General features: G+C 45.9%; 1 protein-coding gene across 1 annotated transcript; it reads right to left on the bottom strand.

Annotated features, from left to right (window-relative positions):
• Positions 1-1,462: 1,462 nt before the first annotated feature.
• LOC124018026 (gamma-tubulin complex component 2-like) lies at positions 1,463-9,639 on the bottom strand. The gene is made up of 4 exons (XM_046333277.1): positions 9,515-9,639; positions 9,068-9,210; positions 1,899-2,027; positions 1,463-1,617 (listed from the first exon to the last, which is right to left on the bottom strand). Exons 2-4 carry the CDS (start codon positions 9,101-9,103, stop codon positions 1,477-1,479), a joined length of 306 nt encoding a protein of 101 aa, XP_046189233.1. The 5' UTR covers positions 9,104-9,210; positions 9,515-9,639; the 3' UTR covers positions 1,463-1,476.
• Positions 9,640-14,451: the final 4,812 nt, after the last annotated feature.

A 14,451-nucleotide genomic window follows, 5' to 3' on the forward strand; every position in this document is an offset into this window, starting at 1 on the left:
TTTTGTATTTCCACTCGTTCAATTTGAAAAAAATGAAAAAAAGAAGAAGAAAGGAATCTGTGAAAATCTAATCCTAAACGTTGTTTCAACCAGTCAAATCACGTTTGTATGTAATTCCTCAGAGATCCTAGAACGTAACTAGACTTCACTATATCATTAGGGGTGTAGTATATCCTATAGGACACCAAATTTGGTCAGAGAGCGACGCCTTCATGGCCGACCGATGACGCGGGTGGTCTTCACTTGATCGACTCTAACTTTGTCAAATAAGCACCAATCGGGGTCAAACAAAGCTAGCTAGATAGCCAATGAGAAACCCTGTATGTGTCGCAAAATGTTGCTGCTAACCTTGTGCGAAGTAATGCCTTTTGCTTTTGGACATATTCAGAATTATGAAAGTTATGAAAACTGGTTGTTTTGCAAATTTTGAATTTATAATATGGCTACTAATACTGGAAAAGCTAAATCAAAGTCCAAGTATACAGTTTATGATATTTTTGCAGAAAAATGTCATATGAATGCAAATGTCTCCTTCACGATTTGCCCAAATGTACCTGGGTGACTTCACACTAAATGTCATGTAGTTCGCTCATACTTCAAAAAACTTTGCACATACACTGCTGAAATCTTGTGGACACCATCGGAATTACAACCAGAGTGATGGCTGGAAGTGGGACCTTTCTGTTGCATTTCAAAGATGGTGGTCAAATAAAAATGTTTGGTTTCTTCTTTGTATTTTCTTCTACCAGATCTATTGTGTTATATGGCTACAAGCCATTCTTGTGATTATTGTGACTTTGCCATTGTAATTGTTTGTAAGCTTGTGTAGTCTAAAATGAATCTATGATTGTATGCTATCCATTTGATGTTGATCTAGATGACTTTGTATGCCATTTTAATATTTGATAATTAACCAATAATATTAGGCCACACTTGGCCATGATTACAGACACCTGTGTCTTTTGACACTATATAAACAAGTCTTCCCGCAGTGTTTGATTATACCCTGATGAAGACAGCTTGGCTGTCGAAACATTGGACATTCAATTTTTGCATCTGAGCTCCTAGAGTGTTTTAGAGTTTTCTCTTTTATTTTCAAGTGTAACATGATGTACCAAATCTAGTCAGTGCATTATTATAGGGTAGGCTAAGCATTAGAATAAGCCACCTCAATATTTGCAGCCAGATGGGTGATAATATATCTCTAGGAGCTGATCTGTCGTCAGTAGTGTGGAATAATTATAAATGTTAAGGTAAGACGTGAATGGAGAAAGCTGATCCGAGCACAGCGACGCCTTTCTTTCGATCCCATCAGTATCGACACATGCTCCAATGACGCACTTAGTGAACGTTCTCTCTGCGGGGTGTTTTTGCGAAACACATGTTACATCTTCGGCCAAAATACGTGTAAGTCTAGATTCCATCGCTATCAGAAACCGGGCGCTGTGCAGTAGACCCACCTGTAGATGATGTTTATCATGCTGTGCTCACAGTCGTTGGTGCTGTAGACGCTGAGCTTGTCCAGCAGGTCCAGGAGCAGTGTACTGAAGTTGCTGTCAAACTTGCTGACGGTGGCTTCGAAGCATGAGTCTGACTGCAGGGCGTCCACGTGCTCCGCTAGAAACGGACAACGTGGGAAACCACATAGGTAAGACACTTGCTGATTGGGGAATAGCATAGCATATCACATCATCAATCATGCTATATTTGATAGATAGCATTTCTATTCTGTCTCAAATACTAATTGTCATCATTACAATAGTACTGTATTTGGTTGTTGTTCTATATAACATACACATGTAAAACACCGATTTTCATACATGTTTAACCTTTGAAAACACTGCTACAAGTTGGTTAGTGAGTATCTGCTGTAAATAAGTGAGTATGTGTGTAGTTACCTTGGAGGTGAGTCTCTTCTTCTCTTGCTCCTCGGTGCGTTCGCTCTGGGTGGGAGGACCCTCCATGGTGCCATGCTCCAGAGACAGCTGGTTCAACTCCTGATCCAGCTTGATGCTCCGGGTGAAGCACTACACCAGGAAATACAAAGTATTCGAACCCCTTGACTTTTTCCACATTTTGTTACGTTACAGCCTTATTCTATAATGTATAAAATCATTTTTTCCCCCCTCATCAATCCACACACAATACCTGATTATGACAAAGCAAAAACAGGTATTTAGATTTTTTTGCAAATGTATTAACAAAAAAAAACCTGAAATATCACATTTACATAAGTATTCATACCCTTCTTCACTCAGTACTTTGTTGAAGCACCTTTGGCAGTGATTACAGCCCTGAGTCTTCTTGGGTATGACGCTACAAGCTTGGCACGCTGGTGTTTGGGGAGTTTATCCCATTGTTCTCTGCAGATCCTCTCAAGCTCTGTCTGTCATGCAGGTGAATGAGGACCCAAAAGCGACTTGGCGAAAACAGAGTCTTTAATCCAGTAAAGTAATTCTACAAACATAAGACATAATTCCACTCGAAATGACGAGAACAGACTGGAGACTCGATCAAGAACTGCAGGTTGCCTCGGGAAGGCACTTGAACCTAGCAGACTCAGACACCTGCTCTCCACGCAGCATCTGAGGGAAACACGACACGACAGGGCGAAACACAGACACAGCACGGTGAACAATAGACAAGGATCCGACAGGACAGGAACGGAAAACAAGGGAAGAAATAGGGACTCTAATCAGGGGAAAAGATAAGGAACAGGTGTGGGAAGACTAAATGATTGATTAGGGGAATAGGAACAGCTGGGAGCAGGAACGGAACGATAGAGAGAAGAGAGAGAGGAAGGGAGAGAGAAAAAGGGGAACGAACCTAAAAAGACCAGCAGGGGGAAAATGAACAGAGGGAAAAGCAAAATGACAAGACAATCTAAGACAAAACATGACAGTACCCCCCCACTCACCGAGCGCCTCCTGGCGCACTCGAGGAGGAATCCTGGCGGCAACGGAGAAAATCATCAATGAGTGAACGGTCCAGCACGTCCCGAGACGGAACCCAACTCCTCTCCTCAGGACCGTAACCCTCCCAATCCACTAAGTATTGGTGACCCCGTCCCCGAGAACGCATGTCCATGATCCTACGTACCTTGTAAATAGGTGCGCTCTCGACAAGGACGGGAGGGGGGAGGGAAGACGAACGGGGGTGCGAAGAAAGGGCTTGACACAGGAGACATGGAAGACAGGATGGACGCGACGAAGATGTCGCGGAAGAAGCAGTCGCACAGCGACAGGATTGACGACCTGGGAGACACGGAACGGACCAATGAACCGCGGAGTCAACTTACGAGAAGCTGTCGTAAGAGGAAGGTTGCGAGTGGAAAGCCACACTCTCTGGCCGCAACAATACCTTGGACTCTTAATCCTGCGTTTATTGGCGGCTCTCACAGTCTGTGCCCTGTAACGGCAAAGTGCAGACCTCACCCTCCTCCAGATGCGCTCACAACGTTGGACAAACGCTTGAGCGGAGGGAACGCTGGACTCGGCAAGCTGGGATGAGAACAGAGGAGGCTGGTAACCCAGACTACTCTGAAACGGAGATAACCCGGTAGCAGACGAAGGAAGCGAGTTGTGAGCGTATTCTGCCCAGGGGAGCTGTTCTGCCCAAGACGCAGGGTTTCTGAAAGAAAGGCTGCGTAGTATGCGACCAATCGTCTGATTGGCCCTCTCTGCTTGACCGTTAGACTGGGGATGAAACCCGGAAGAGAGACTGACGGACGCACCAATCAAACGACAGAACTCCCTCCAAAACTGTGACGTGAATTGCGGGCCTCTGTCTGAAACGGCGTCTAACGGGAGGCCATGAATTCTGAACACATTCTCGATGATGATTTGTGCCGTCTCCTTAGCGGAAGGAAGTTTAGCGAGGGGAATGAAATGTGCCGCCTTAGAGAACCTATCGACAACCGTAAGAATCACAGTCTTCCCCGCAGACAAAGGCAGACCGGTAATGAAGTCTAGGGCGATGTGAGACCATGGTCGAGAAGGAATGGGGAGCGGTCTGAGACGACCGGCAGGAGGAGAGTTACCCGACTTAGTCTGCGCGCAGTCCGAACAAGCAGCCACGAAACGGCGCGTGTCACGCTCCTGAGTCGGCCACCAAAAGCGCTGGCGAATAGACGCAAGAGTGCCTCGAACACCGGGATGACCAGCTAACTTGGCAGAGTGAGCCCACTGAAGAACAGCCAGACGAGTGGAAACAGGAACGAAAAGGAGGTTACTAGGACAAGCGCGCGGCGACGCAGTGTGCGTGAGTGCTTGCTTAACCTGTCTTTCAATTCCCCAGACTGTCAACCCGACAACACGCCCATAAGGAAGAATCCCCTCGGGATCAGTAGAAGCCACAGAAGAACTAAATAGACGGGATAAGGCATCAGGCTTGGTGTTTTTGCTACCCGGACGGTAAGAAATCACAAACTCGAAACGAGCGAAAAACAACGCCCAACGAGCTTGACGGGCATTAAGTCGTTTGGCAGAACGGATGTACTCAAGGTTCTTATGGTCTGTCCAAACGACAAAAGGAACGGTCGCCCCCTCCAACCACTGTCGCCATTCGCCTAGGGCTAAGCGGATGGCGAGCAGTTCGCGGTTACCCACATCATAGTTGCGCTCAGATGGCGACAGGCGATGAGAAAAATAAGCGCAAGGATGAACCTTATCGTCAGACTGGAAGCGCTGGGATAGAATGGCTCCCACGCCTACCTCTGAAGCGTCAACCTCGACAATGAATTGTCTAGTGACGTCAGGAGTAACGAGGATAGGAGCGGACGTAAAACGTTCTTTTAGAAGATCAAAAGCTCCCTGGGCGGAACCGGACCACTTAAAACACGTCTTGACAGAAGTAAGAGCTGTGAGAGGGGCAGCAACTTGACCGAAATTACGAATGAAACGCCGATAGAAATTAGCGAAACCTAAAAAGCGCTGCAACTCGACACGTGACCTTGGAACGGGCCAATCACTGACAGCTTGGACCTTAGCGGAATCCATCTGAATGCCTTCAGCGGAAATAACGGAACCGAGAAAAGTAACGGAGGAGACATGAAAAGAGCACTTCTCAGCCTTCACGTAGAGACAATTCTCTAAAAGGCGCTGTAGAACACGTCGAACGTGCTGAACATGAATCTCGAGTGACGGTGAAAAAATCAGGATATCGTCAAGATAGACAAAAACAAAGATGTTCAGCATGTCTCTCAGAACATCATTAACTAATGCCTGAAAAACAGCTGGCGCATTGGCGAGACCAAACGGCAGAACCCGGTACACAAAATGCCCTAACGGAGTGTTAAACGCCGTTTTCCACTCGTCCCCCTCTCTGATGCGCACGAGATGGTAAGCGTTACGAAGGTCCAACTTAGTAAAGCACCTGGCTCCCTGCAGAATCAGGAAGGCTGATGACATAAGGGGAAGCGGATAACGATTCTTAACCGTTATGTCATTCAGCCCTCGATAATCCACGCAGGGGCGCAGAGTACCGTCCTTCTTTTTAACAAAAAAAGAACCCCGCCCCGGCCGGAGAGGAAGAAGGCACTATGGTACCGGCGTCAAGAGACACAGATAAATAATCCTCGAGAGCCTTACGTTCGGGAGCCGACAGAGAGTATAGTCTACCCCTAGGAGGAGTGGTCCCCGGAAGGAGATCAATACTACAATCATACGACCGGTGAGGAGGAAGGGAGTTGGCTCGGGACCGACTGAAGACCGTGCGCAGATCATGATATTCCTCCGGCACTCCTGTCAAATCGCCAGGTTCCTCCTGAGAAGTGGGGACAGAAGAAATGGGAGGGATGTCAGACATTAAACACTTCACATGACAAGAAACGTTCCAGGATAGGATAGAATTACTAGACCAATTAATAGAAGGATTATGACATACTAGCCAGGGATGACCCAAAACAACAGGTGTAAAAGGTGAACGAAAAATCAAAAAAGAAATAGTCTCACTGTGGTTACCAGATACTGTGAGAGTTAAAGGTAGTGTCTCAAATCTGATACTGGGAAGATGACTACCATCTAAGGCAAACATGGGCGTAGGCTTGTCTAACTGTCTGAAAGGAATGTCATGTTTCCGAGCCCATGCTTCGTCCATGAAACAACCCTCAGCCCTAGAGTCAATCAAGGCACTGCATGTAGCACCCGAACCGGTCCAGCGTAGATGGACCGACATAGTAGTACAGGATCTAGATGAAGAGACCTGAGTAGTAGCGCTCACCAGTAGCCCTCCGCTTACTGATGAGCTCTGGCCTTTACTGGACATGAATTGACAAAATGTCCATCAAATCCGCAATAGAGGCACAGGCGGTTGGTGATCCTCCGTTCCCTCTCCTTGGTCGAGATGCGAATACCTCCCAGCTGCATGGGCTCAGTCTCTGAGCCAGAGGAGGGAGATGGTTGCGATGCGGAGCAGGGAAACACCGTTGACGCGAGCTCTCTTCCACGAGCTTGGTGACGAAGATCTACCCGTCGTTCTATGCGGATGGCGAGAGCAATCAAAGAGTCCACACTGGAAGGAACCTCCCGAGAGAGAATCTCATCTTTGACCACTGCGTGGAGTCCCTCCAGAAAACGAGCGAGCAGCGCCGGCTCGTTCCAGTCACTAGAGGCAGCAAGAGTGCGAAACTCTATAGAGTAATCCGTTATGGATCGATCACCTTGGCATAGGGAAGCCAGGGCCCTAGAAGCCTCCCTACCAAAAACTGAACGGTCAAAAACCCGAATCATCTCCTCTTTAAAGTTCTGGTAATTGTTTGAACAATCAGCCCTTGCCTCCCAGATAGCTGTGCCCCACTCTCGAGCCCGGCCAGTAAGGAGTGAAATGACGTAAGCAACCCGAGCTCTCTCGCTAGAGTATGTGTTGGGTTGGAGAGAGAACACAATATCACACTGGGTGAGAAAGGAGCGGCACTCCGTGGGCTGCCCGGAGTAGCAAGGTGGGTTATTAACCCTAGGTTCCGGAGGCTCGGCAGGCCAGGAAGTAACATGTGGCACGAGACGAAGACTCTGGAACTGTCCAGAGAGGTCGGAAACCTGAGCGGCCAGGTTCTCCACGGCATGGCGAGCAGCAGACAATTCCTGCTCGTGTCTGCCGAGCATGGCTCCTTGGATCTCGACGGCAGTGTTACGAACGTCTGTAGTCGCTGGGTCCATTCTTTGGTCGGATCCTTCTGTCATGCAGGTGAATGAGGACCCAAAAGCGACTTGGCGAAAACAGAGTCTTTAATCCAGTAAAGTAATTCTACAAACATAAGACATAATTCCACTCGAAATGACGAGAACAGACTGGAGACTCGATCAAGAACTGCAGGTTGCCTCGGGAAGGCACTTGAACCTAGCAGACTCAGACACCTGCTCTCCACGCAGCATCTGAGGGAAACACGACACGACAGGGCGAAACACAGACACAGCACGGTGAACAATAGACAAGGATCCGACAGGACAGGAACGGAAAACAAGGGAAGAAATAGGGACTCTAATCAGGGGAAAAGATAAGGAACAGGTGTGGGAAGACTAAATGATTGATTAGGGGAATAGGAACAGCTGGGAGCAGGAACGGAACGATAGAGAGAAGAGAGAGAGGAAGGGAGAGAGAAAAAGGGGAACGAACCTAAAAAGACCAGCAGGGGGAAAATGAACAGAGGGAAAAGCAAAATGACAAGACAATCTAAGACAAAACATGACACTGTCAGGTTGTATGGGGAACGTCACTGCACAGCTATTTTCAGGTCTCTCCAGAGACGTTTGATCGGGTTCAAGTCCGGGCTCTGGCTGGGCCACTCAAGGACATTCCCCAACAGGTGAGACTTGTCCCAACAGGTGAAGGTTCACCTAATGGAAGGTGAACCTTCGCCCCAGTCTGAGGTCCTGAGTGCTCTGGAGCAGGTTTTCATCAAGCATCTCTTTGCAAGTACTTTGCTTGGTTAATCTTTCCATCAATCTTAAATAGTCTACCAGTTCCTGCCGCTGAAAAACATCCCCACAGCATGATGTTGCCACTACCATGCTTCACCGTAGGGATGGTGCCAGGTTTCTTCCAGACGTGACGCTTGACATTCAGGCCAAAGAGTTCAATTCAATCTTGGTTACATCAGACAAGAGAATCCGGTTCATCATGGTCCGAGGGTCCTATAGGCGCCTCTTGGCAACTCCAAGCAGGCTGTCATGTGCCTTTTACTGAGAAGTGGCTTCTGCCTGGCCACTCTAAAATAAAGGCCTCATTGGTGGAGTGCTCTTGTCCTTCTGGAAGGTTCTCCCAACTCCACAGAAGAACTTTGGACCTTTGTCATAGTGACCATCGGGTTCTTGGTCACCTCCCAGACCAAGGCCCTTCTCCACCGATTGCTCAGTTTGGCCAGGCAGCCATCTCTAGGAAGAGTCTTGGTGATTCAAAACTTCTTCCATTTAAGAATGATGGAGGCCACTGTGTTCTTTGGGACCTTCAATGCTGCAGAGATTTTTTGGTACTCTTCCCCAGATCTGTGCCTCGACACAATCCTGTGTCAGAGCCCTATGGACAATTCCTTCAACCTCTTGGCTTGGTTTTTGCTCTGACATGCACTGTCAACTGTGGGACCTTATATAGACAGGTGTGTGCCTTTCCAAATCATGCCCAATCAATTGAATTTACCACAGGTGTTCTCCAACTTGTAGATACATCTCAAGGATGATCGACGGAAACAGGATGCACCTGACCTCAATTTCGAATCTCGTAGCAAAGGGTCTGAATACTTATGTAAATAAGGTACTTCTGTTTTTTTAGTAAAAAGAAAAAAATACATTTCCAATAACCTGTTTTCGCTTTGTCATTGTGGGGTATTGTGTGTAGATTGATGAGGAAAACAATTAATTTAATCAAAATTAGAATAAGTATGTAACTTAACAAAATGTGGAAAAAGTCAAGGGATCTGGGGGGGGATATTAGGCTACATATCATAATACTGCAGTCAGATTATCTAATGTGCATGAGATGCACGTCAATTCAAACATTCAAAAACACTACATGTAAGCTAAAACAAGCTGCCTTGACGTTCACGGTTTTGTAGTTGCGTTCCACATCCACGCACCTGCATGCAGTTGGTGAACATGACACAAACAGACATGAGCTTGGAAAAGATCTTAAGCGTTCTGGGTTGGTCAGCATGCAGTCCTTCAGGCAGTTGTCCAGGAAGCTGGTGTGATGACACAGCACGTCGTCTATGTTGGAGGCCTGGGGAAGACAAGATGGCCTATATTAAGATATTCCTGATCAATGCAGGGCTTGGGACTGTTACGACAGTGTGCACTAAGCCACAGCATGCAGTTATTAGGAGCAATGAAAATAAATGTAATTGGGACTGGAAAACACAACAATCTTGGGTCAAAGAAAAGTAAAGCCTCACGGCTGACATTTGTAATGGATGCCACTACTACAACATGCACAGAACAATTACGATAGACACAACTATAGGCTAACACATAATAGCACTGAATGCTATCAAGGTGAAAAGCAGCCTTGGTTACAATCCACTCACAGATTTCAAGTTCTTCTCCATGATATGCCAGGTGGGCTCCATGACTTCAAACATCATGTAGTACTGGATGTTCTGTACAAAGTTCAGCATGCGCTGTCTCAAGGCAAACGCTGTTGCAAACCTACAGGGAGGAGGAAACCAGATAGCTCATATTAGAACTTGATATTAGGAAGCTGGCACTAGAGAAACAAACAAGGAAGTTAACTGAAGGAGTTTTGTCAATTCATAACTTGGCCCTGTGAAAGGCGTGCTGTTTGGCTGTTTTGTTGCTGATCCACACGTTGCACAACAGCCTCTCAACATGTTTGCAGTAAAAAATGTGCCGGAACAGCATTTGGTATCTCGTCAGCGCTTTCCTGAAAAATCCCAAAAATATATACACTGCTCCAAAAAAAAATTAAGGGAACACTAAAATAACACATCCTAGATCTGAATGAATGGAATATTCTTATTAAGTACTTTTTTCTTTACATAGTTGAATGTGCTGACAACAAAATCACAGGTCAGGGTAGCCTAGTGGTTAGAGCGTTGGACTCGTAACCGGAAGGTTGCAAGTTCAAACCCCCGAGCTGACAAGGTACAAATCTGTCGTTCTGCCCCTGAACAGGCAGTTAACCCACTGTTCCTAGGCCGTCATTGAAAATAAGAATTTGTTCTTAACTGACTTGCCTAGTTAAATAAAGGTAAAAAATAAATAAATAAAACACAAAAATTATCAATGGAAATCAAATTTATCAACCCATGGAGGTCTGGATTTGGAGTCACACTCAAAATTAAAGTGGAAAACCACACTACAGGCTGATCCAACTTTGATGTAATGTCCTTAAAACAAGTCAAAATGAGGCTCAGTAGTGTGTGTGGCCTCCATGTGCCTGTATGACCTCCCTACAACGCCTGGGCATGCTCCTGATGAGCTGGCGGATGGTCTCCTGAGGGATCTCCTCCCAGACCTGGACTAAAGCATCTGCCAACTCCTGGACAGTCTGTGGTGCAACACAGACGGATGGTGGATGGAGTGAGACATGTTCCAGATGTGCTCAATTGGATTCAGATCTGGGGAACGGGCTGGCCAGTCCATAGCATCAATGCCTTCCTCTTCCAGGAACTGCTGACACACTCCAGCCACATGAGGTCTTGCATTAGGAGGAACCCAGGGCCAACCGCACCAGCATATGGTCTCACAAGGGGTCTGAGGATCTCATCTCGGTACCTAATGGCAGTCAGGATACCTCTGGCGAGCACATGGAGGGCTATGCCACCCCACAACATGACTGACCCACCGCCAAACCGGTCATGCTGGAGGATGTTGCAGGCAGCAGAACGTTCTCCACGGCGTCTCCAGACTCTGTCACGTCTGTCACATGTGCTCAGTGTGAACCTGCTTTCATCTGTAAAGAGCACAGGGCGCCAGTGGCGAATTTGCCAATCTTGGTGTTCTCTGGCAAATGCCAAACGTCCTGCACGGTGTTGGGCTGTAAGCACATGATTATAGTAGCATTTGGCACGCCCTGGTTTTGGGTCCCCGAGGGGTTTTCTCAATAGATTGAGAAAGCTATACATTAGGGTATAAAACTTTATACAACTTTTTTTTATCCCATTTTCAAGGTCGCCTTTTTCACCTTCTTTTAACCAGGTCATACTGAGGTCCGAAGACCTCTTACCCAAGGGAGACCTGGCCTTGGATATAGCCCCAGTGTACCTACCTGTTGATAATGAGCGACAGCGGCCACTTGACGATGTAGTCGAAGGAGAAGGCCTCCAGGCCGCTGAGGGCCACCTCGGTGGGGTCGGCATTGATGATGGCCTTCTCCTGCTTGGTCTCAATGGCCAGCACCCGCAGCAGCTGGGTGATCACATCATGAGGCATTAGGTCAATCTGGGAAACAGGAACAGAGGGTGGATGGATGAGTTCAGTGTGAAGCCCCTCCCAAAACAGTCATATAGTCTTTTATATGTATAGCCTATAGACATTTGCGATTCTGCCCTTCAGCAATTTTCTATTACTGTGCTAAAGTGCATCTATAAGAAATGGTCTAATGAGGTAAACAGCAATGACGCCATTTGAATAACAAGATCATAAATGACTTTAGGTTCTCCTTAAAGTAGTCAACAGTGTGCCCGGCTGCTGTAATTATTTCGTATTTTTTATTGGTATCCCCAATTACCCAACACAAATAAAATACATAATATAATAACATAATATACATAACACTGCGCCAACTGCTCGAACAGACAGTTTGGTACCTTCAACACATCAACACCTCACACAAAGATCAATAGTGATGCAGTCAAACTCTCCACTTTTGAGCCAGGAGAGATTGACATGCACGTTACTGGCATTCACGCTCCCTGGACATTAAGTGCAATACGTGCTGCTCTGTTCTGGACCAACTGCAATTTATCCATGTCGCTCTTTGCCGCAAGACCACACAACTGGGCAGTAGTCCAGGTGCAACAAAACTATGGCCTGTAGGACCTGTCTGGTCGACTGAGACGTCAAGAAAGCAGAGCAACGCCACAGACAGACCTCTTCCCATTTTAGCAACCATTGAGTCTGTATGTTTTCACCATGACCGCTTGCTATCTAGGGTTTCACCCAGCAGTTTAGTCTCCTCAACTTGGCTCAATCCCCACATTATTCAATAATAGATCTAGATGTTGGTTTAGGGTTGAACGAGTGATGTGTCCCAAAAACGATGTCTTTCATTTTTTACATTTGGCACCAGCCTAGTTACCCATTCTAAAACTGACTGGAGCTCAATGTAAATGGGTACATTTATTTATTTTAGTGTAATAGCCAACATATATACTGTTGAGTCGTCAGCGTACATAGACTTTACACAGGCTTTATTCAAGGTCAGTGGAAGGTCATTAGTAAAAAGGAAAAACAATAATGGCCAAAGCCGGCTGCCCGGCTGTACACCAATCCAACTCTCAATCCATAAGTGAAAGGATACAAATCCATAACACCTATGTTTATTCAGCAACAGGTTATGATCAATGATCTGAACTGAAGTCTAACAGCTCCCACAATCTTCTATCAATTACTTTCAACAAATAATTTGTGTCAGTCCCGAGCATGTTGAGTACCCTTCCTTATAAGCATGCTGAAAGTCTGTCATTGGTTTGTTTTCTGTAAAATAATTTTGTATCTGTTCAAACACAATTATTTCCAAAAGTTTGCCAAGTGCCGGTAACAGGCTGTTTGAACCGGTGCTCTGATATTCTTGAGCAGCGGAATGACCTTTGAATCCCTCCAGGCCTGAGGGCACACACCATCTTCTAAGCTTTACAGTGACGATGTGGCAAACAGGAGTCGCAATGTATTCCGCTACCAACCTCAGCAATTTACCATCCAGGTTGTTGGTACCAATTGGCTTGTCCTTATTTATAGATAGCAAAAAATGTTTCACCTCTTCCACTCCCACTTTGTGGAACTCATAAACTACAGTGCTTGTCTTTCATTATTTGGTCTGTTATGTATGAATATGAAAGTTCAGCGTTTGATTTTTGCATGTCATGCCTAAGATTGCTAATCTTCTCAACAAAAACGTTATTAAAGTGGTTGGCAATATTATAGGGTTTTGTTATCAACAAGCCATGTGCCTCAATGAAGGCGCCTGGCTGATGGATGGAGCAGAGTTGGCTTTTATGCCTAGAATTTAACTTAAGGTAGAGATTTTTTTTGCAAATGTCTGAAAATAAACAAATAAATGAAATATCACATTTCTTACTTTAAAAAAACATGCATTATTGGTTAAGGGCGCGTAAGTAAACATTTCACGGTATATGTATTCGGCGCATGTGAGTTTGGAAACACCTACTCATTGAAAGACTTGTCTTTATTTTTACAATGTAGAATAATAGTGACCACATTAAAACTATGAAAAAACACATATGGAATCATGTAGTAACCAAAAAAAGTTTAACAAATCAAAATATATTTTATATTCTTCAAAGTAGCCACACTTTTGCCTTGACAGCTTTGCACAGTCTCTCATGAGGAATGCTTTTCCAACAGTCTTGAAGGAGTTCCCACATATGCTGTACACTTGTTGGCTGCTTTTCCTTCACTCTGTGGTCCAACTCATCCCAATCCATCTCAATTGGGTTGAGGTCGGGTGACTGTGGAGGCCAGGTTATCTGATGCAGCACTCCTTCACTCTCCTTCGTGGTCAAATATCCCTTGTTGAAAAACAAAATGTCCCACTAAGCGCAAACCAGATGGGATGGTGTATGCTGCTGAATGCTGTGGTAGCCATGCTGGTTAAGTGTGCCTGGCATTCTAAATAAATCTCAGACAGTGTCACCAGCAAAGCGCCTCCACACCATCACACCTCTTCCTCCATGCTTCACAGTGGGAACCACAAATGCAAGATCATCTGTTCACCTACTCTGCATCTCACAAAGACATGGTGGTTGGAACCAAAAATCTCACAGTTGGACTCATCAGACCAAAGGACAGATTTACACTGGTTTAATATCCTTTGCTCGCGTTTCTTGGCCCAAGCATGTCTCTTCTTCTTATTGGTGCCCTTTAGTAGTGGTTTCTTTGCAGCAATTTGAGCATGAAGGCCTGATTCACACAGTCTCCTCTGAACAGTTGATGTTGAGATGTGTTTGTTACTTGAACACCGTGAAGCATTTATTTGGTCTGCAATCTGAGATGCAGTTAACTCTAATGTACCTATCCTCTGCAGCAGAGGTAACTCTAGGTCTTTCTTTCCTGTGGCAGTCCTCATGAGAGCCAGTTTCTTCATAGCACTTGAAGGTTTTTTGCGACCTTCATGCCTTAAAGTAATGATGGACTGTTGTTTCTCTTTGCTAATTTGAGCTGTTCTTGCCATAAAATGGACTAGAGGCGTCACTACAGAAACCATGGTTCGAATCCAGGCTGTATCACAACCGGCCGTGATTGGGAGTCCCATAGGGCGGCG

The sequence above is a fragment of the Oncorhynchus gorbuscha genome, unplaced genomic scaffold, assembly GCF_021184085.1.
Source record: "Oncorhynchus gorbuscha isolate QuinsamMale2020 ecotype Even-year unplaced genomic scaffold, OgorEven_v1.0 Un_scaffold_375:::fragment_4:::debris, whole genome shotgun sequence".
Lineage (NCBI taxonomy): Eukaryota > Metazoa > Chordata > Actinopteri > Salmoniformes > Salmonidae > Oncorhynchus > Oncorhynchus gorbuscha.